The sequence below is a fragment of the Pterocles gutturalis genome, unplaced genomic scaffold (assembly GCF_000699245.1).
Source record: "Pterocles gutturalis isolate BGI_N339 unplaced genomic scaffold, ASM69924v1 scaffold5453, whole genome shotgun sequence".
Classification (NCBI taxonomy): Eukaryota; Metazoa; Chordata; class Aves; order Pterocliformes; family Pteroclidae; genus Pterocles; species Pterocles gutturalis.
In genome coordinates, this window is record NW_010117824.1 from 1 (window position 1) to 23,109 (window position 23,109).

The 23,109-nt window shown below is 40.8% G+C and overlaps 1 protein-coding gene across 1 annotated transcript in view; it reads right to left on the reverse strand.

The window, feature by feature from the left end:
- Positions 1 to 3,196: 3,196 nt before the first annotated feature.
- Positions 3,197 to 23,109, reverse strand: part of LOC104463565 (protein Niban-like) — a gene marked incomplete at both ends in the record, with an annotated part of 34,494 nt that continues 14,581 nt past the window's right edge. Inside the window, 9 exons of the mRNA XM_010075944.1 lie at positions 3,197 to 4,487; positions 5,395 to 5,506; positions 7,257 to 7,364; positions 7,963 to 8,073; positions 10,765 to 10,926; positions 11,161 to 11,348; positions 12,330 to 12,492; positions 12,587 to 12,691; positions 18,347 to 18,462. Coding sequence (XP_010074246.1) covers positions 3,197 to 4,487; positions 5,395 to 5,506; positions 7,257 to 7,364; positions 7,963 to 8,073; positions 10,765 to 10,926; positions 11,161 to 11,348; positions 12,330 to 12,492; positions 12,587 to 12,691; positions 18,347 to 18,462 — 2,356 coding nt within the window. The remainder of the gene's footprint in view (positions 4,488 to 5,394; positions 5,507 to 7,256; positions 7,365 to 7,962; positions 8,074 to 10,764; positions 10,927 to 11,160; positions 11,349 to 12,329; positions 12,493 to 12,586; positions 12,692 to 18,346; positions 18,463 to 23,109) is intronic.

Genomic DNA, 23,109 nt, shown 5'->3' on the forward strand with positions numbered 1-23,109 from the left:
ATCCCCAATTAAATTATCTCCCACGCACACAAAACCAGCCTCCCAGCGATGGAAGGGAAGAGCTGCTTTTATTTTCATGACAAGCGTTTTTACAAAGTTATAAGCAAGATACAATGTGTTTCATATCCTGTCCTTGACAACTGGCAACTCCATGAAGTAAAACCAGCAGGAACAGCCCCCGGCCCTCCCCTGAAGGCACTGCGGTGCTCCCGGCCCTCCACCCTCCGGGCGGGGAAAGGCCGTTTATCATTGTTCCCGGTTTACAAGGGAAATAATTCATTTCAGGTAAGCACAGGATATTCCAAGAAATCAACGAAAATTACTGAATGGGTGGATTATTATTATTATCTTTGATCAGTGGTCCAATGTAACCCTGCAGATCGCTGACCTCTGCTGTCACCTCTACCCCAGCCTGGTTCAAGACAAGAAAAATACGAGACTCTGTCCATTTGCAAACATCTGAGTGTACAGAAAACGTCCACAAAGGCAAAAAATCAATCCCCTAGCCATCCCCTAACCCTAGGTTCCTCACAGAACCTCAACTTAAATTGCAGAACAAGGCGATGTACAGGCTAAATCCTCCCATTTTTTCCCCATCCTACTTCTGAAAAGCAAATATGCCGAGCACCTGCATTCAACAGCTCAGTCCTTTAATGTCACAGGAAATATTACTCAGATCTAAGCCTGCCATAGAAATAACTAAGAAATTGCTATGATGGGAATGTTTACGCTAAATACTTTCAGTACAGATGTATCTAATTCATATTAGCCATAAACGGCATTTGTAGGAAACTGCAGCCTTCTTCGCAGCGAGTACCCATCGCTGTCATGCTAGTCCTTTCATACAAAAACCCTGTACTGGAAAACACCGCGTCCCCTAATTTTAGCATGGCTAAAAGAGATGCTGCTGCTCAGCTGTAAAGCACGTTATAAATTTGAAGTCACTTAACATTCGGTACCAATTAGAAATAACTAATGATTGTAAATAAAAAAGAAAGTTGCTGACAGTGAAATAACTAATAATTTGTAAAAAAAAAAAGGCTGACAGTGGTTTGTGTGTTTACAAATTAGTATTTTTGCATTAAATATAAGGAGCAAACGAGTCAAAAGTACTTTTGCAAGGAAAATCTCTGTGACCTTAACATTTGTATATCACAGCAGAGCTTCTGGAATAAATAGGAGTTGCATTTATTTTACAATATTGACGTTGCGGTGGGTCCAGTTACTCAACAACGTTCCTTATTTACGCAGTAATATTTGCCTGTTCCTCTAGTGTCAAGTCTCTGTTAGTATTATAGCCTATTTTGACAGCATTAAATAATAGACTTTACACTGTTTGTTAAAGTTAAATGCCAACAAGTATTATGCTCTGTTATTTCTTCCCATGTCTTTATGGGCATAAATCCTGCAGTACTTTATTTATCATTAATCTTTGCTGTCCTTTACTGTACTACATTTATTAAGAAATAGTCTGAAACACCAGGTCCAATTTTAAGGTGCCTTTAACTGACCTCTAAAGTGAGGTCTTGATCTTTAAATCCTAATTTATTAAAACAATATTTTCCATTTCCAAGCTTTTCTGTGCACAGTCTGTAAATTGTGCATGCAAAGAATGCATATAAGCAACTTTGTTCATAGATCATGATTTGAGACAGATGATAATATGCCAGCTATGAAAACAATAGGTCTCATTTTAATAACTGCTTTTGAAATGTGATTCTGCCCTCCAAAATCTACAGACATGTGAATCGCCATTGGCTCCTTTTTGCTTCAGTTAACATCTGTATTAGAAATGATATGCAATGATTATGATATTTCACAATGACTGCAATTTATGATATAGTTTATGCACCTACAGAACTGGGTAACTCTAACTTAAGTCAGTAAGAATGGGAATGGCAGGACTTTTAATATTCTGTATTCGATAGCTGTAAGTGAATACATTTTATGGTGGGAAGTTTAACAGAAAGATGCTGCCTAATGGTTATAGTTATTGTAAACATTCTCATCTTTCCCTTCCATAAAATAAACCAAAATAAAATAGCCATAAAGTGCTCTGGAAGGCTAAATAACCCAGAAGTGCAGAGTGGGACTGAGAAACCTGCTCCCATATTTTTCCCATTTTAAATATAGCTATAAGAGAAAAAAAAATCAGAACAGTTGCTTGTCTTTAATATCTGTCAAAACTTAAAAATAATTAAGTAATCAGTTTGCAGAGTTTGCATAGAGTGTGGCTTTTGAGCAACCTACTACTAAATTAACTACTTGGTTCTATTTAACTACAAAAAGTTTTGTTTATTTCCCATATACTGCATGCAAATTCTAAAAGCATCCTCAAATAGCAATGTATGTACCAACCACCTAAGAATCATAGCAGTACTTGTCAAACCCATGCATTTAAAAATCACAAGCAACTCCCTTGCTAAAACACCTATGAACAGTTAAGTTGTTAAAATAACTTTACAGTTGGGGGTGAGTTGCTTTTGAAGCATTCAGTGGTCACATTTTCAGACTTTTTCTATGACTATAAAAGGTAGCAAATTTTACGTGAAAGATGGGGTGCCCCAACAGTAACTTGGTTTTAAACACTGAGGGCTTTGACCAAAAAGAAACCTATTACCTGTCACTCAGGAAGGGATCTGCGTGAAACCTGCAAGAGCTGGTAATACCACAACAAAGCCCATTTCCTCTAGAGCTGACCCAAATAAGTATTCACAATTAAACAGGGATTACTGGAGTAAATAAATGCTGCAGGGCTGGGTTGAAAAACACTTCTTACTCTTCAGAGTTTTGCTGTGCGTAACTATTTTCTCTGCTTTCTTCTGCGAAAATATCTTTTACTTCTGTGGTTTTTATTTCTCTGTGTGAAGATGATTCACCTTCTGGCTTCCCTTCACCCTCACCAGCATCTCCTGTGACCCCTACAGTGCTAACCTCACCCTGCTCCGGCACCAGAGCAACTGACATATCTAGCAGTCCTGTTCTTGGGTTTTCTGTATCCAAAATGGGCACTTGCGTTATGTCTGTATTTTGAGCAGAAATATGAAAAAAGCTCTCTGTCCCTACCTCCACTGGGACAGCATGGCTATTCCCTCCTCCCCCCTCCTTCCCATCTAATCTTTTGTCTTCAGACACATTTTCAGTGTGTTCCTCTGGCTCCAATCTATCATTTTCGCAGCTTCCTGCACCTGTGTACCAAACGCTTTGCTTCATATCCACCTCTGCCTTTGCCTCCTGAGGCGTATCCAAGCTTTCCACCAGCCATTCTGCTTGTGCCGTATTGCGGGCCCCCTCGGACACATTTGTTAAATTCGTACCATCTGTCCCCAAACTAGATGAAGATGGTCGGTCCTCCTGGAACTCTGCGCATTCTGCTGCATCTTTATTTGTTATCATCTGGCTCACTTGAATTTCTGACGCAGCCATTTTGCTCATCTCATTGTTCCCTTTATTGTGCTCCTGCAACTTTAATATCTCACCTTCACAAATCTCCCTTACATTCTCAGCTGGAGTTTCTGCTGGTATCTCAACCGTTACCATCAGCAAATTCCTTATCTCATTCACATCATCAGGGGACTTGCAGCTCTTTTCTTCTGACTTGCCTTCCTTTTCAAGATTATCACCATACCCTTCTTTCCCTGTGTTTTCATCCTGGGAAATAACCCTTGTTTCAGTACTCACTCCTTGGTCATTGCTTTCTTTTTTACTACCCTCTTCAAACCCCGTTCCTACTGCACTTTCATTCTGAGATAATTCTTCTACCTTGATTTTTTTTTCAGCATTCCCTAAATTCTCTGCTTCTGCTACATTATCATGTGAGGAACTCAGCTTTATCTCAGCAACTTCTTCCTGTGCTTTGCTTTCTTTTTCAGTGCCACCAACAAATGCAGCATCCATTGCCGTTTGATTCTCAGGAGTTACCTTTTCTTCCACTGCTCCTTCATGTACCTTAAGTTCTTTTTTAGGGCTGGCTCCAAAACCTTTCACTGCAGTTTCAGTCCCAGGAGCTACTTTTTCATCTACAGCTTCTAGTTGTGTCTTTAGCTCTTTCTCAGTGTTCACTACACACTCAGCTTTCACTGTATCTTCATTCTCCAAAGTGCTTTTTTCTTCTGCCACTTCTTGTTTTGTAAGCATAGCTGGAAGGGACTCTTGTTTTTCACCAATGTCTGCAATGAACACTTCTCCACTTTTGCTTGCCTGATTGACAGCTGGATCCACAGAAGTGCCTGCCTCTTTGTCTGATGACTTTCTATCATCAGCGTCCTTCTCCCAAGAAATTTTTTCCGTTACAATGAGCGTTTCGTCACTTTGAGTTTCAGTGTCTGACATCTCGGCTCGGGTGGCAGAAGGCTTCTTCGCAGGAGTGGTTTGTGCTGATCCTGAAGGGGTCTTCAGGTCCGTTAAGCTGGACACGCTTTCACAGGGCAAATTCAAGTTATCTTCAAAGAGGTTGTGCTTCTTCATAATGGCAGCTTCTTTTATCACTAAATAAAACAGAAAGATCAAACTGTTTTGGAAAGACTGACAGAGGTACACTGAAGAAGGTACACCACTTTCCTGAGTTTCTAATGTCATACATTTTGATAGTACAGATATTTTATATTCATTTTCAACTTGCTTTTTTCATTTACATTTCTTGGGGGAGGGGATTTTATCTGTTCTGAATAACAGCACTTCAATATCAACCAAAGCATTGCTGCAATAGAAAACTACCAGAGGACCCACAATGCACAAAGGTAATGTTTCAATGCAGAAGTATTTATACTGAAAATATGAATAAAAGTGTGCTCATTACATTAATCAGTATACTGATATTTTTGAACGGGAGTGCCAAAGAGAGTCTATTAAAACTTATTGTGCAATAGAGAAGCTTGTCTTTTATCTAGGGTACAGACAGACAGATCAGAGAGATACAAATATTTTATGTATCTCTATGCCATCAAGAATGGTTTAATTTACTGACACAAAAGCAGAAAGATCTGCAGGGAGCACTGCACTGGCATCAGCGATGCAGTACATTTCATTGGGGGAAATTCATTTTTGCTGCCATTAGATATCACCAAGTCTTTGCAAGTAAGAGCCTCATTTCACTTCTTGGCCCGGGGAATCAAGATAAAATGAAGTCGGCAGAATTACATTTTGTTAGAAATAGGCTTGTGCCAAGCTATCAATTTGAGTTTCCCAGGTTTAGTAAAACTGCCCCATAATTCAGGTTCTAGGGCTTGCCCCTCATCTTCAGTGAGCTGAATTAAAACATTGTAGCACTGTAACCACCAGTCTTCGCGAAAGTGGGTCTGCAACAGCCGGATTAGGACTCTGGCAAGCTCTGAAGCAAGAGCTCACAGGTGAATAGCTGAAATGTTACTACAGTCACCTCAAGAATATTCTCACCTTTCAGGGTCTCTTCAAGCAGCATCTGATATAAAATCTCTTCATACACATTCTCTACTTGGATCACACTAGTGTAATCAGCAAAAATGAACTGCTCGTATTTCTGCAGCTCCTGCAGAGAAGAAAGGAACAGGTAAATAAAATTGAGAGATTTTGAGAGTCTAACTTCACCTTGGAGAAGCCATCGAGCACATCTTGCAATGCTCCTTGCTGGCACTTATCAAAGAGTATTCTTGCACTACAATTACATTCAAAAGCACAGTAGCTCATTGCCATCTACACTATAATTAACAATTCTGCAATAAATAGCTGGTGAGGAAATGCCTCATTCACTGTTTGTCCAAGGAGGCAAACCCACGGTGACCATGGGAGATACAGGGTTTGGTTTTGTTTTCCTAACAGGTGTGTAACATTTTCAGCTTACTGATTCATATGCAACAGTCTGTCTAGACAATAATTCAGTCATTATCACTAGGCACTTGCTTGGTCGTCTATAAAAAGTAATTAAGTGACCTCTGCTTGCTTCTAGACAAAGTGCCTACAGACAAATATCTGGTGGTTTTCAAGTAGAAGGTCAAGACTTGGCTGGGCATGTCAAGTGTGCCACACATTTGCTTCTAGAGCTGGCTGCTCATTTCTGCAGAGGTACAAACACAAACTGCTTGTAGGAAATTAAACAGAAAGGGCTTGTGGGAAGTTTGCACCACCATTACTTCCTCCGTCCTGTATGGCAGAGACACGATATGGGACTCCACTCTCTATTTATTCAAGGTGATGCAGTGCTTGCCCCTATGCAGAGACATCATGTCTTGAAGGCACTGCTGACACTCTACAGAGACTGTTACTATTGGAATAGTAAAGAAAGTAGAATGACATACAGAAAAGGGTGATTTTAAATGGTTTTTTGAAAGTTGTAACTTTTAACAATCCATACTCAAAGACTCAGGTGCGTAACTTGTCAAAAGTTGTTTTAAACTTGTTTTCGAAACTGACACAGGCTGGAGAGGCTCAACAAGAGCAGCACACCATGGGTGCGAAGTTACAGCCTCCGGGGACTGCTGAACATCCAGGGGAACAAAAGGGCAGAGAGGCTGGGATGGCTTGAGGCAGTCATCTTTCAGCAGGCCCAGTGAAAATGCAGGAAAATATGCATGGGCTTCAAGAAGGGTAAAGACTATTTATTTTGAGCCAAGGTGAACAGCATTCCAACTGGCCCCTGACGTAGCCACACTGATAACATCTCCACGAAACTCTGGTAGCCACATTTGCTGAGTACTAACCTACCCATATGATTACAGCAACAGAGATCATCTCTGTATGTTTGTTTCCTGATTGTTGATGCAATTACTTCTTGAAATCACTGAAAGCAAGTGCAGGGCCTGTCTGCTTGCTGCTCCACTTGGCTTTGAAGGAGGTCGTCAGCAGAGGCTGCCTACAGTCACAGCCCTGCCTCGGGGTGCTGCTGAAGGGGAAAGTGCCCTCTACCACGGAGTGCATTTCAGCCTGCAGCGGGGCTGCTGAAAACAAGGACAAGCTCATAATCTACAATCCTAACTGTTAAGAGGAGTCCAGTTTGAGGGGACTTCAGATCTCTAGGGAAGAAATGAAACGGGGATGGGCACAGGTCTGCAACTATCTTTGAGAAAGCAAGCTGGATATACAGTTTCCTTGTTTCCTGAAATCCTCCTTATCTACCCAGTCCATGAACCAGCAAATCGAAGCATCACTTGGCTGAGCAGGCAGCCAATCTGGATGACCCCCCAAGAGAAAACAACTTCACAGAGTTGAGGGTTTACTGCCAAGGTGTTAATCCTTCCCTGCCTTTTATTATTGCGGGTTTTTTTAAAATCACAGAAACCTACTGGTTTGCACGTTGAAGCCAGTGTCTTTTGCATTGTAGGCAAAGTAATCTGTACCAATGCTTCTTGAAATATCTTCTTCCGGATAGTGCTGCTGTCATAATCATATTGCTGTCAAAACAGACAAAAAGAGAAACAAGCCCAAACATGTTTGCAGTTATTAATCACTCATAAGAGGAGATGGATCTTGTTATCCTGTAAATGGTGAGGGGTGAATCCCAAAGGATACCACATCACAGGCGCACTCAGGGGTTTGAAATCCCATGCAGGCTATTCCAGCTTTTACAAAAATTCCCTAAAATCTGGTTTTATGGAAAACATTTTCTTCTGCCTAGGCTAGAAGTGTCCCCCTGATTGCTCTCTTCAGGTATTTCAGTGCTGCCTCTTCAGAAATAACAAACTGTAGTGGCAGGCTAATTATAAAGCTAATATAAAATTATTTACTCAGATCCACATCATCATCTCCAGCTGATTTAAGTGCAATGAAAAGCCCTGCACACATAAATATTTTTACAGCTGTCTGCCCAGAACTAGATTTTACCCCCCTCCAAATGTACAGCTTTACTGTCACCAAATCAATATTTCTGCCTGGATGGTAAGAGATACCTTCTTTCAAATACTGAGATAAATTCACATAAAATATATTCTCACTTTCCGAAAAGGCAGAACCCAAGGTCTTCCTGTGCAAATGGTGCTACATTGCATTTACCTTCAGTACTCTCAGCTTGACTTTTTCAATGGTTGTTGCAACTTTTGCCGAGTCTGCCTGGCGACTTGGAGAGAACAACTGCTCAAAAGTATAAACTGCGTTTTCCATCAGCTAAAAGTAATAATTAAAACATCTGTTAAAGACCAGTAACATAAAATTCCTACACACATAAAGAAGCATGAAAAAGGTAACCATTAACTTAGACGGTATTTCTGAGACAGTGAAACTGAGAAAGAACAACGGGCCTAAAATCAATAAATATTTCAAGTACTTTAAATGATTGTGGAAGGTGAAGAAAAGCCTGGTTTAGTTTAGACTGCAACACTCAGATTTGGAATGGGAAACCAAAAAGAAGATTATCTAATGCAAGAGTATCAGAAAATGAAACTACCTCAACTTACATCTTGAGTTTACAGGCAGGTCAATAATAGGAAGTCTGCTAAGGTAACTAAACAGTTATATCTGGAAATTTACTCGGAGTAGATTCATTTATATTGCCCAAAATTTTTCTGCTGTATTTCAGTTCTCTGAAGGCTAACATGCACAGAAATGTTGCAATAAATAAAGCAAGTTAAGCCTTGCTTAATTATTATGCTATCATAGCTTTCTTGTATAGCTTTAATGTCATGTCACCATCCAAACTGATGGGGACAAAGACAAAAACTAGAATCAATCATCTACATATAAAAGCCAGAGACAAAACTCATTATCCCTAATAAGAAGACTCCCATTGACTCCTACCAGATTCTAAGGTCTTAATCATTAATAGTACAGATAATTTTTCTAAAAGTAATTAATTAGTAGCTCTCCTTAGAATACAAATGATTATGAGCAAAAATCACACAGAGTGCAATAATTTCTCACAGAATTACATCAGGCTAAGTGTTTCCATTCCAGTTTTACTATGTTCTTATTGAAGAAGTACAGGGACATCCAGGGAGGCTGTCCATACGGCCAGGTCTGCCTTTGCATCACACAGGAACATCCCCGATCCAACAGGACTTCTTGTAGTTTGTAAATGAATATGTTAACATACGGTTAAAACATGCTTTTGATTCCTCATCGGCTAGTAATATTTTCATGAATGAAAATAGGCAGTGACAAATGTTTAAAGCTGATTTTTATAACTGACTCTGCATATAACATAGGTTGAACTATACAGACTGTATTGATAAGTGGAAATGGAGAAGATGGAGGTTTATTCAATTTGTGTGTGCATCAGAAGGCTGGATAGTAAAGGTTCATGCACTGCAAGACCTTGGACATAAGAAAAAAGACAGTGTCGGTGTAGAGTGAAGCGTAAGGGTAATTAAAATATGAACTACTCACTTTTTATTTCAATTTTTCTTTGAAGCAAATCATAAATTGGTGTAGTTCTGGTGAAGTCACTACAGCTGCTTTATGTATGCCAGTTGAGCACCGTGCTCCCAAATTTCCTAAAACTGGCCACTAGAGGATGCCAAGCTCCCAAGCCAAGGAATCCCGCTCCAGCCTCTACCCGACTTAAATTTAAGCCAAATGCTTCTTTTATGTTAAGACCATGCATACAAAGACATGTCTGACCTTACTGGTTAATAAAGTACATGTCCATGGACACAAAGTGACGCCACTTACTATTTTTTATGAGAAAAATAACAGCCTTTTAAACGGAGAGAAGCAATAACAGCATTTTTAGAACAACTTGTGCTCTAATAACTTATTTATTGTGAATTTTGACTCAAGTTCTGTTCAGGAAAAAAACCCACTTGGTTTCTATGGGATATATTTTCTGTCTAGTTCTCTGTCTTGACTCGTGGCCTTCACTTACTGAAAGCCATTTTATTTGGCAGCATTTTGGAATGGTCCCCCCTGAAAGACCCAGACATGAAATCAGTGTTTTATTTCTGAATAATTCTTTGGCTGCTGACCATGGCTGTACTTAGAAGAAATTGCTTTTAGGAAAACCCTATCCCAGCACTGTGCTAGAGACTCGCTTTCCATATTCATAACTCCCACTTCACAGAACTGGACCAGCTCCATTTCACAAGGGTACCAACTGGATTATTTAGTTTCTCAACTATGGATTCAAATCACAGGATTCAACATAGAGCTACAAGGTCAAATCTGCCTTGTGATCTGGCAATCGAAAGAAGTGTACTGGCCAGTTCCTAAAAGATTTCTGGACAGGCATCCAGAAGAAATAAAAGCAAAGCAAAATTATAGCCTATACCAATACACTCTAGAGGGGAAAAAGAGGTGGTGTTCATTTTTCATCTGAAATGATGCAGTCACTTCAACCATTCCCATAAGAAGTGAAGCTGATTAAACCACCTACATGCAGCTACATCCGGACATCATCTGTGTCCAAGTAATTGCGAGTTTCTAACACCAACTGCCTTACTTTATATTAATGAGAAAATAAACTACCAAGGAGGAGATGTTCCATTTTGGTAAAAGATATTTAAGATCATTCCTGAAAAATCAACCCTTGAGAATGGAAATCAGGTAGATTTTCACCACCCCACTGGTACAAGCAAAACTTTCTCAGGTGCTGAGACACTGAGCATTCAGAATGTCAAGGTTCACGGGAAGAGATGAGCCATCCAAAATTGTTGTGCCTTACTGAAAGTTTCATATGCATGCAACCTCACAAAATATAAACGTGAAACCACATCTACCTGTGATTTTCTTACATTTTGTTACCTGTACTTTCAGAGATATTCTAGGACTTTTGCGCAGCTTTTTATCAAGATTACTGTGAAGCAGATTAGAAAGACAAACCTAACCTGTTCTCCCAGGAGGAAAAACTGGATCTTACAGTACCTCTTGCATGAAGTTCTGTGTCCTCTGAATCACAAAATCAATGTGATAGACCTTGAAGCGACTCTTGAGGTCTTGAAGGAGCTCCTGGAGGAGGTTCACTTTCAGATAGCAGGGCTCCATTTTCACAGAGTTGAATGGCAGGTTCATAAGCTGATCCACATTCTGCATTCCGGTGGAGGAAGAACAGGTTTAGAGAGAAAGCAACCAGAAGAAATTTTTTAATGGAGAATGTAACAGTGGCCCTAAAACAAATTCTGTTATCTATGCTCTAGTTGCAGAAATACCACAAGACTTTCTAAAAGACAAAACCAACTGCTAACATACTACCGCCTGGGAAAGCAAATACTGCTTGTCTTTGTGCTAATGTAAAAGGCTCCAGATATATTTTTGTCTTACCTCCTTCAGCTTCGTGATATCATTTGTCTTCTGGAAGTCCTGGATGATTTCATTAACTTCTTTATCAAAAAGTGAGCGGACTTCAGTGAATCCAGAGCTCACTGGACCCATGAGCTCCTCCAATATGGACGTGAGAAATGGCAGGATGTTTTCTGTGCAGCACTTCTGGGCAGGCTCAGAAACAGTGGCTGGAGTGCCAGACAATATAACGGTTGCATTTAGGCTTCTCAGAGACACAATGAAAAAAGTAATCTGAACTATCTCCTTTACAATTCAGTAAACGCCTCTGTATTTTTCCCTGGAGTCACACCTCCACAAAGATGATGAGGGTGTTGAAAGGAGAGTTTCTAGTTTTGTCAGTGACAGGGAAACATCGTTTCCCATGCCCCACCTAACCAAATGCTAGCAGCTTGGGGGCATTGTGAGAGCAGAGGAAAGGGCAGCTGTCCATACTCATACACACTGGGAGGCTTGCAGAGCGCGGCCACAGTGACTCTGTAAGAGAGTTATCCCAACTTGGTACTACTCTACGGTTCACTGAAAGCATCCTAATCTGGTATGTGAGAATATCAACAGAACATCCTGAGTGTTATCAAAACAGCTCCTCAATTACCAGCTATTTATTTATTTTTTTGCTAGTTTAAGCAACATCAACTAATGTTTTGCCTGCTTTTTACACTTATTTTTATATTCGTAGCAAAATTATAATTACTTCACATTAGTTTAAAAACACCTAAGAAGCCCTCTGGTTCAAGTATTCTTTGGTAGCCTATGAATTTGTCACATAACCAGAAACAGTTTTTGTGGCACATTCCTAGACATAAGGTCAAAACCACTATTTTTCCAATTATTCTCCTGTGACCTGTATCTTCATTACAAAAGGTTGTCCAAGTGAAAATGAAAGCAGAATGAGCATCTCTAATCAGGATACTCAAAACCTGTCAGCTCTAAATCCAACTTGACAAGACCTGGTATTTTCAGCCACAGCAGCCACAGGTTCCTGTCAAAGGCAGCAGAGGCTCAAAGCATTTGTTTTCTGAAAATTAGTGTCTCCAGTTGGATTTTTCAAAACACGTGAGGATTTCAAAACAATGACATCTGGTAATTTGAGCAACACAATGGGAAACATTAAAACAATTGCTCCAAAACACAGCTGTTCCTCCACTAACCTTTGATTTTTCCAGCTAAGAAGTTCTTGCAGTTCAGAATCTGATCCATGTCCGAGCGAATGGTTCCTTCAAGAGTTTTTGCAAAATCTCTGCATTCTTCTTTCAAGGTACTTAATCCTTCTGACACTTGCTGCTGGACTAAGCCGTAAGTTTCTTCTACGATCTAAACCCAAATTAAATTAAGAAGCATAGATGAGAATCAGCACACACAGACAAGTGCCAGGAGAAAAAACTACTCTGCAAATACCAGTACTTACACCAAACCAGGCCCGCTTCCTATCATTCCTCTTTCCTTTCATTTTAGGCAGGATCATCGTCTGAAGGTTAGGCAGGAGTTCCTCCATCACGAGGTTGCTCAGGATCTATACAGTCAGAAGATTAAAATTACATGTTCACACACTGTTCTTCATCTGAAAACTGAGCACTTGCATCATGGAATGATGTGCAAACACAGGCAACATCAAATGTAGAACAGCTTAGCTATCCCAGGTTGCCAGGAGGGCTGGATTTAAAATATGAAGTATGCCTGAGGGAAGCTCCATGCATTTCATCTGAAGCATTTTGAACTGAAAGGCTTAGAGAGACCATGCAACAATTGATAACAGATTAACTAAGATGCTGAACTGAGATGCCTGTTAAAATTTACTGCATGCTATTATGAAATTGCCATGTGCAAATCAATGGAGATAAAATGATTGATATCAACTGAGCAACCAGATCATAAACATTTAAAAAGTTGGTTTGCTGACTGCTGCTTCCCCACACTGACCTTGTTCTGGGACACTCATGCTCTCCCAGAGAGGTTATCATCGAAGAGAAATTGTTCTAAAGAGTCATCAAAGAATGCTTCTCATAAGAATATAATTGTCCAAGAAAAGGAAGATATGACTGTACCAATATGAATCTCCAGCACCTTTTCAGGTGAGCACCAACTTCCCAATTCAAACAAGAAAATAAGGAGATCCCAGGAAAAACAAGATATAGGACAGAAATGGAACCCAGAAATGTGGCTAATCTGTGAATCAAATAATTCTCTTCTATCTGATTTTTTTTCAAAAAATACGTAACATGATCCCAAAGACTCAATAGCTCCAGCCTAATCCTGAGGCAAAAAGGATAAAATAAATAGCTGCTGGAATTTGTGAAAAACTTTTCAAGCAATTATTTTTTGTCAGTAAAAAACAACTATAGCGGTCTAAAGCCAGTAAAACTTTCACATTGTAGAATTCATACACATTAAATTCTCCTCCCAACACCTCTAGATTCTTGAACAAAAAAATATTAAAAACATATATCCTAGGAAGATATTCTGGGACAAAGTACAGCACAGCAGAAAGGCAGGGGGAAGAAAAGTGCCAAAGGGACTTCTACACATCGAGTGTGTGTGATGGAATGAACGGAAACTGTGGAAAAGGTATCATTGCCCCATGTTTTTATTACTGACAGTAAGTATACTGTCAGTCTATCACTGCTGTATTTTTCTAAATTGACATGGAGTACTTTTCTCCCTCAAGAATGTTTTAACTTTGAAACAGGGTTCAGTGGTTGTAGAACAGACACATAACCCTCTCTGATCCCAGCGTCTAACTGGCAGTTCAGTCTGGCAGATGGTTCCAATTAGAAAGAAAAGACATCAGACTGGGAATACAGATGATACCAGTTTTGAGGAGTGGTCAATACACTGGCAAGCAAGGCTGCTATTCAAAGAGACCTAGATGGGCTGAAGAAATGGGTGGACAAAAACCCCATGAAGTTCAGTAAAAGCAAATGCGTAGTCCAACATCTGGGATGGAACAATCCCATGCACCAGTACAGTCTGGCAACAACTGTCTGGAAAGCAGTTTTTCAGAGAAGGCCTTGGGCATCCTGATGGACAAAACATTCAACATGGGTCTGCAGGGTGCCCTCGCAGCAAAGGACAACAGCAGGTTGAGGGAGGAGAACGTTCCCCTCTATTCAGCACTTGTCAGACCGCAACTGGTTGTGGTGTCCAGTTTTGATCTCCCCAGTACAGGACAAATCTTAACACACTGGAGTTAGTCCAGCAGAGGCCATCAAGATGATCAGGGGATAGAGCACATGACATGTGAGGAGAGGTGGAGGGAACTGGGTTTGCTCAGCCTGAAGATGATGAAGCTCAGGGGAGACCTTATTGCTGTCTACAACTACATAACGGAGGATGCTGGGCAGACAGAGCCAGACTTTTCTTGGAAATGCACAGGGAAAGGAAGAAGGCGATGGCTACAAGTAGCAACAAGGGAAATAGGAATCAGGTATAAGAAATGTTTTTTACCATGAGGGCAGTCATCGGAACAAGTCGTGCAATCTCCAGCCTTGGATATCTTCAGAACTCCACTGCACAAAGCCCCTAAAGTTGGCTCTGCTTTGAGTTGGGGTCTGGGCCAAACAACCTCCAGAGATCCCCTTTTAACTACATTACTCTCTGGTTCTGTGGTTCTCTTGACAGCATAACCTAGCTTTGTCCAGAAGAAGGATCAATGTCTGGCTTTTCTGATACAGAAAGAATAAAATGGTGTGAGACAGATTCCTGGTTTCATTCATGGCACCCATTGCAGAAGTTTTCTTCAGCATTATCCACTCTGTCCAGCCTCTGCACCTCCTCTGCCTAGATCTGAACTACAACTTCTTTCTTGCCCATCCCACTCAGATGCACCAAGCTGGCAATAAATACACAGAGTTATAGGCACACACCTGGTTTTGAGAGTCTGGGCTTTCCTCTCCTTTTATTTTTATGTATGGACACCTTACCTCTTACCTGAGAAAGCTGCAAGACCTCTCTTCCTCCTCCGCTTTCCTCTTGCTGTCGGCCACCAAGGTAACTTACTCATGCAGGGAGAGGCAGTTCATCATGGGAGCTGCCCTATTTCTATTTCTTTGTGATCTCAGGTCTCTGAACACACTTCCTATGGAGGCATCTATCAGTGCTGGGGACATATGCTGGATTCTTGAATTTCTCTACTTAAAGCATCTTGATTTTGAACCAAAGACCTCAGTCCCATATTTGTTCAGTCACTACTGATCCTCATGATTCAGAGGAGGGAGGGATCTTTTATTTCTGGACATGTTTGTTTTCTGTTCACAGATCTTGCCCAGGTATGTTCATACTGGCCCACAGCTACAGATGCACAGCTGCCAATTGCTGACGACAATGGCAAAGTATTATGCATGTGCTATACAGAACGGCACATAACCCTTTCATCAAGGCTTTTTATCTGTCCCGACTGTACAGCACATATGAGGTTGTCCACAGCATTTTGAAAGCTTTGAAGTGCAGTGGATATCCTGCAAATCACAGAGAGACATAGTAACCCTATAAAAAAGCAGGCAAAATACATCTTAAGGTTCTGTACGTTTCCCATTTCCTCTGGATAAAGAATTACTAGCTTACTCAACAGTTTTATTAAAGTCTCACAGACAAAGTACATAGTCCTCCTTCCTCTCCAGTGGGGCTTGAGCAGCGTTTTTGATAAGTGATGTGTATTTGAAACCACCTCTTTCCCTTGCTTCAACAGCCCAACACGCTCCTCATTCAAGAATCACTGCCCTGATGTACCCAGCCACTGCCTGAGCCAATAGAGTGCAAAAAGACCACTCAGCCTCACATTTTCACTATGTTTGGAGTGCCAGTGCTTCCTGACATTCAACCTCATGTATCATGGCTGCCTGAGCGAGGGTTAGATACGCACCAACACCACGATAGGGAAATGGCAGGAATTTAGGCTGCAGAAGTAAGAAATGGCTCTGTCTGCATGCCACGCAGTGTAAACCAGAGTACCTCCTGGGCATAAGACAGCCCCTACAGAAATATAGCACACAATACTCTACTTATTAATACACCTTTCATACACCTATAATATGCAATACCCTATTTTCGCTGTTTCATATAACTAAAGTAATTACAGATTATGCCATAGCACCAACGCAAATTCAGCTCTGCTGACTCAAACACCTGTCAAATCCAATTGACTAATGCATGTCCTAAACTAAAGAGACACTTTAAAGAAATCCCACAAAAAACCCAAACTGGAGCACCACAGATCAAATAATGTACGTGACAATGGATCAAACATATTCAGAAGAACCTGAGCGCTCTGCAACATTTTTAGGAATGCTGAATTGGCTTTATATTTCTGTACTTAAAGGTGCACTGTAGGGTTTGGATTTTTTAATCCCTTGTTCACCTATCCTTGATTTACCAATATGTTATTTCTACATAACTTTTACAACACAAAATAAACTAGTAGGTCTTCAGACGAGTGACTGGATACTTGCTAATACTACATCCATGTTGCAGTACCTAGGCAGAACCACGTGAGCTAATGCTGCAGAGACTCTGTCATTATAAATGAATGTCAGGGAATATATTTATTGGCATTCTGCAGAGATTTTTACAGCAACAAATTGTAGCTTGCTTATTCCAAACCATTCACTTCACTTGGAGATTTGCCTAAAACAATTACTGTATTTGGTCAAAGCAGGCATGAGAACACACTATACTTACAGAATGAATTATTACTAAGAAGATAACAGCGTAACTAGTCTGGATGTCCTCTGATTACAGTTCTCTTGAGGTATATGGGTTATGAGTAAGTAGTTTGGCAAGCAACAGGAAAAATGAAACATAAAATGAAACTAGCACTATTATAGCTCCATAACTTGAGGGAGGAGGGGAGAAGAGAAAAATCCTCACTCACTCCACTGGAAGGATGGAACTCCTTATATTAAGGAATTTATTATCAGATGTTAGAAGGACACTTCAATCCCTGCCACGATAGGAAAGCTGCTGTTTATAGAGTCTTCTCCAGTTTCCATATTTTTCAGCATTTCCAAGGTAGACTTCTCCTAAAAGAATAACCTAGTTTCTTAAAACAAAACCCTGGATCGTGAAGTCTCCATCAGGCTTTTTTCCGTTTTCCCAAAGGGAAGCCAGATTTCATCAAGCAAAACACCCAGCAGCTGGTACTAAAGTAAATAATTGCTGCTTGAGTGCTCAGTGCTTTGGAAAAAATTTATAAATCAAGGCCCAAATAATGTCTCAATTGCACTAAAATACATCTGGAGTGATGCCAAAGGGATCGGTAGAGTTACTTCAGCTACCATCAGTGCTCCAAAGCTGCTCACTCAGGTGCCCAAATATGGACCCAGACCCTGAGCTTTGCTGAAGAACTCTAATTTCTGAAGAACTAAAGTACACAAATTTTTGGTGTTTAACTGTGACTGCTACTATGCAAGAAACCTGGCACAAGAAGTAGGTCTATCCGCTCAGGATTAAAATCTTCATTCCTAAAGAACAGAGAAAAACCAAATGAAGAGATTCTTCAGAATTTATGTTTAGCTGATATTCTGTTCTTCGTAAAGCCTGATCTCCCATGGTGGCATCTGGAGGCATCAGAGGACAAGCAATGGGAAACTGGTGTGTTCAGTAACAAAGGTAATAGCAAGAGAAGGAAAAACTCTCTCTTATCTGAAAAAACAGCTGTCATGAAAAGGTGGAAAAACAGGGGACAGCCCAACACAGCTGACAGTGAGCATCTGCTGCCTGCAAACCGTGTGTGCCGAGTTTGGTGTGTGTTGCTTTTGGTCTCATCAATTTACCAAAACTACAAACAGCAGCAAACGTGGTAGCGAGACATTAGCAAGTGCCTTGTTTTAGGCACAGCATTAATTCACCAATTTATGGCGTGGTATAGAATTAAAGTAGATGTATTGGGCTTTTTGTGGAAATGTGGCTGTCCCTACATTCCAGCACAACACAACAACTTTAGTTCACAGCACACATTCTTTCACTTTCTAGCAAAAAAACTCAGAATGAGGCTTATTAAAAAAGAAATATCACTTACATATCCATAAGAAGTATCTTGAAATCTTGGGTATTTCTCCCTACTAGATTTTCTTTTTCAAAAAATGACATTTTTTCCCAAGAGGCTTTACAACCTTCACTATGCTCAGAGCTGTCATAAGCCAAAAAATAAAAAAATCAGGAAGGTACATTTTACCTCTTTTTCATTGCCAGTTATCATTTCCCATGTCCCATAGTGGCCCTTCTCCTGCCGGAAGAACTGAATGGCTTCTAAGAATGCTTCGACTTCATACGTGGTCTGCTTGAGAAAATCTAAAGAAAACAAAAGTAACACAAAGGATTTACTCATAAATAACCTTTTAAAAAATAACCATCCCTTTTGAATCTATTTTCCTGTTCTGCATGCATCCAGCAGTAATATATTTAAATAATTTACTAAACTTGAATATCTGAAGACCTTGGGCTTTCATTAAGATTTAAAAGCACAATGTTCATCCATCACATTGCACATATAAACTATCACAAGGCTTCCCATCTAAGTTGATAAGTAAAACCAACGCCAGCAAGAGCTAATACACGGAGTACATGATAAGGTAAGAGTTTTACAGCAGCAAGCCTGGCCTGTGGTAGACTTTGACAAGGCAGTCATTAACATATGAAAACTCATCCCTTGCCTTTATACCTATAAGCAATGCAAGATGGTACATGGGAAGACTTTGACAGCAGGTACCAGGGCCAAGAGTTGGGAGCTTCTGCTTTGTTAATTTAAGATAAGATTATGAATTCAAGATGCTGATAGTCAGCTGATTGCAGCATGTTGATAAATTGCTGAAGCCTGAGTTAATGCTCCCCAATAATCTTTTATTATGTCCTTTGTTTTATTAAGGAATTGATCAACAAGATTTTTCATGGACATAGAATAAAACAGACCTGGACAAAGTACCATGCTCATACCAATTAAGCACAAAAACTTCTGACAAAATTGTGCTGCTTTCCCTAAATATCTCAGGAATGTTTAACCACAGCCCTGGAGTATCTGGCTATTGTCCACGGCTACTGCTGCTAGATGGTAGCTCTTCCCAAGAACAATGTGCCAGCCTGGGGACTCTTTCTTGTACAAATGAGACGACAGCACGGAAAAACCTGACAAGTGGCTGAGCTAGTTTGCTCTTACAAACTCTGAATAACCAGTCCTGCAACAGAAATTCTATCTCAGGCAATGTGTTCTTTCCAAACTGCTGAAGGCTTTCAGGACAGCTGCAGACAACAGTCTTCTTCACATGAGAGTGCACAAAGCCACAGCTAATTAAGACTGCAACAGCAGTCACGCAGCAGAACTAGCTTGTCATGATCTGGGGAGACACAGTCTTTCTGCCTCAAAATGTGTAGAAGCTCCCTAGAGCAATCAGGCTGCTTGACAAAGCTGAGTAAGAATTTTGGGCTGAAAAACCACCACTCAAATACTTCAGGAATTTAACTGCTGCGTCTTTGCTACGAAACAGAGCTTCAGGATTATTGTGAGGATTATTATCTTAAGGGAAAAACAAAGCCACAATGGTTTATTGTTCCCTCTGCAAGGTTATCTAATTGCTGTCTTGATCAGCTGAAGTCCTGTTGGGCACACATTAGGAAGAAAGGAGGGAAGAAGAAGAATGGTAATTCTCTCAAAGGTAACTATGCTGCTTTAAAAGATACTGGTATGTACAAACAATTGTTATGTGGAGCATCAAAGAGTAAATTCTCAAGCCTTGTCTGTCAAGCAAGACACTTCTTTTGACTTGTTCAGGAAACTTCTAAAGAAGTTTACAGGAAGCTTGCACAGATGCCAAGGGGAATACAGGGATTATACAAATTATGGGAAACACGAAGGCTGCAGTAATGCCTGAAAGGTCTCCTCTGCATGCTTTGCACAAAATGGAAAGCTACAGAAACCTACAATTCATTTCGTCAATGTTTCACTACCTGAAATGCTACCAGCTTGAAAACAGTGCTGTATAGATTTTCTCTACATGGAGGGCAATGAGGTTTCAGAGCCCAAACATCAGAATTTGCCCTTTCAGAGTTTCCCCTGGGTGTAATAATTACTTCAGGAAGGTATGTGATACATAGTGAGGTGCAGGCAATGCTCTCTCCGTGCCACTCTATAGATAACTGTTGCTGTTTTGCAGATATTTGAAGGTCCAGAAAGATCACACAATTTCTTCAAGCTCAGATGACAATCAAACATGAGAAAAAGAGCCCAGTAAAATCCCAACCATTCCTTCACTGCTGCCTCCGTGATTTATAGCATTTTTAATAGCAAGTCACAACAGGATGCTACAGTGTCAGTAAGAGTTGTAAGTCAGACTGTTCACTTCCAAGAGAAGAATGTCCTCTGATGGCAGCTTTAATGAAAGAATAGAGTATTCCATCTGAGAAGCTGGTGGAGCATTGCATCTGAAAGCTTTTGTCGTCCCAAAATTAAACGCTGAATATTTCAGCAAGAAAAGGGCTGGGCCCAGCTGGAGGATGGGAGAACTGCAATTCCCGCAGCCCCCCGATCATGACTCACATGTTTTCCTTCTTCACAGCTGTGCTCCCTGATAACCAAAAGGGACAAAAGACCATCCAAAGGGCTGGACCTTGGACCTGCTGAGATGATCATGTGCCAGGGCTGACAAGAGTCTCCCCTCTTAGACAATCAAGTTTTAACCTCCATGCTCAAGGGAGTATTTTCTCTCTGTTCTGACTCTCCCCAGTCTCATAGAGAACTGGGAAGAAGGTGCTAAAAGTTGAAGAGCAATTCATCTGAATAGTTCATGGGAAAAATATCAAGCTGTAAGTACCATAAACTCCCAATCATGCATTCTTTCCTATGCCAGTAAACACTGGAGAAAAACACAATTATGGCAGTCTTACTCCAAAACCAGCTCAAAGCAGAAAGGAAGCTTTATGCTTCAAGGCTACCACAATTGCTTAATTTAGGCAATTTCATTCTCACTTTCCATAGGAGGAAAAGATTGCATCAGCAATAAGGCACCGAACAACTAGATCCATCCAGCATTGGGCTGTGCAGAAGCTGTTGGTGAGGAACACAAGACAGAGGCACATTCATGGAATACGACTCAAGAAAAGGGAATTGTACCCAAGCTGAAAGGCACTGCGGTGCACAGTCTCCAAGATTTCAGCAGGGAAGAGTTGCAGCTTCTATAAATCGGATCTAGCAGTTTATGAACAGACTAGAGGACTGCAGCCAGCTCCATTATGCCATGACAAAGAAGGAGAACAATGACTAAACTGTCAGGGTACTCCCGCTTGCGTGCAAGAGAGAGGATGGCGCGTGGGAGATGGAAGCAGATGATGCAGCTGCAAACAGGGCAGGTGGTAAACCCCAGCGGTAACAGGAACGATTGTTCATCAGCAGAACAGACAACGTGTGCTTCACTCTCCTGAACGCCCTTGCAGGGTCCTTCAACCGATCTGTCTGGCATCCATCGTGAGCGATGCAACTGTCACTGCTGTTTGTAGAAACTGGAGCATGTCAGGGGAGCTTGGTGCAGCGGTGGTCGTATGTCATCCATATCCAGCTGCTGTACAAAGCTAGAAATCTTACTGAATGTCCACGAACGTAAGGTTGGTGAGGCTTTACAGGTACCCAGACTGCTGCTACAAGCTTAATCCTGGCTGGTCTGCACTGGGAAAGCTACCCAAGCAGCTTCTCCAGTTGCTAATGAATATAACATCAGCTTATTTGTGGAGAGCAAAATTCAGTTTGTTCTGTTTAACTATAAAATAAGAAAACCCACCTAAAGACTTGATCTTTACATATCCAAGTGTGGAGGCTAATGTTAATAACAGGTAAGATATTGCTAACCATAGATCAATTTCACAAACATAACAATAACTGCTGTGAAGCCCCTTTTTAAAAGATGGAAGGACATCTGGAAACACCATGACTTTATAAATCTCCCCAAATTTGCATGTCTCTGAGGCACAGCTGAGTTTGTTCAGTACTGCAGAGAGGTGTCTGTAGGAATGAGCTTCCTTGCAGTTTAAATCCCTCTAAAAGAAAAAATATCTCAGGCCTTAACTCATCAAAATGATACACACAGGACCAGGCTACTCAACACCCACTAAGATTGCAGTCGCACCTGGTGCAGAAGTGTTAACTCAGAAGGTCCTGTTCCTAATTTCAGATGTATTCCCAGCTGCTGCGGGACTTGCAGTCTCCTAAGGAGGTGCTCCAGGCTACAAGCTGTGGCTCCTTGTCACTTGGCAAATGAGTGTCTGGTCAGATGGGTGAGTAACAAGGAAATCTTCAGTCCTGAGTTCCTACGTGCTCTCACATCCATGGCAGGACAGCTGCACCTTTGTTTGAAGATGGACACGTTGCTGGCACGTTGTTTAAAAGCCCCTCAGGAAAGGCTATCTGAACAATTTTTCTGGCTTGCTAACACTTCTTGTGTGTGTCTAAAGACAGCAGAGGAAATTAATTGCCCTGGTGAATTCAGTCTCGACCTGTCTTTACATCAGTCAAAACACTGAAAACCTCTGTGCAAAAACTTCTAGAAATAGGCCTTGTTACCAGAGAGGATGAGTGCCTCTGGCTAAAATTGCGGATTTTCAGCAAATCTGGACAATGTGAAATCTGTATTTGAACATTACAGTTCAATTTTTGTATCTGTATGCACTGCAGACTGCTGCGTCAGGTCTCTTGCTGTGCTTTGTAACAGAAAGCTCAAAACCAGCTGATGTTTAATCGCTTAGATGCTGATTTTTTCTTAGGTACGGTTGAAGGGAGTTGCCTCTTTAATGTTACATATCTTAACCTGCCAGGCTGGCTGTTAAAACGTGAGCATTTCAAAAATCCAGTCTAAACTGTGTGCCCCTCTGAACAATACTTATCATTAATGAAGCTATTCAAAATCAATATTGCAGCATGAAAGAGGAGGCTAAAATGGTCATCAAACGACAGGAATG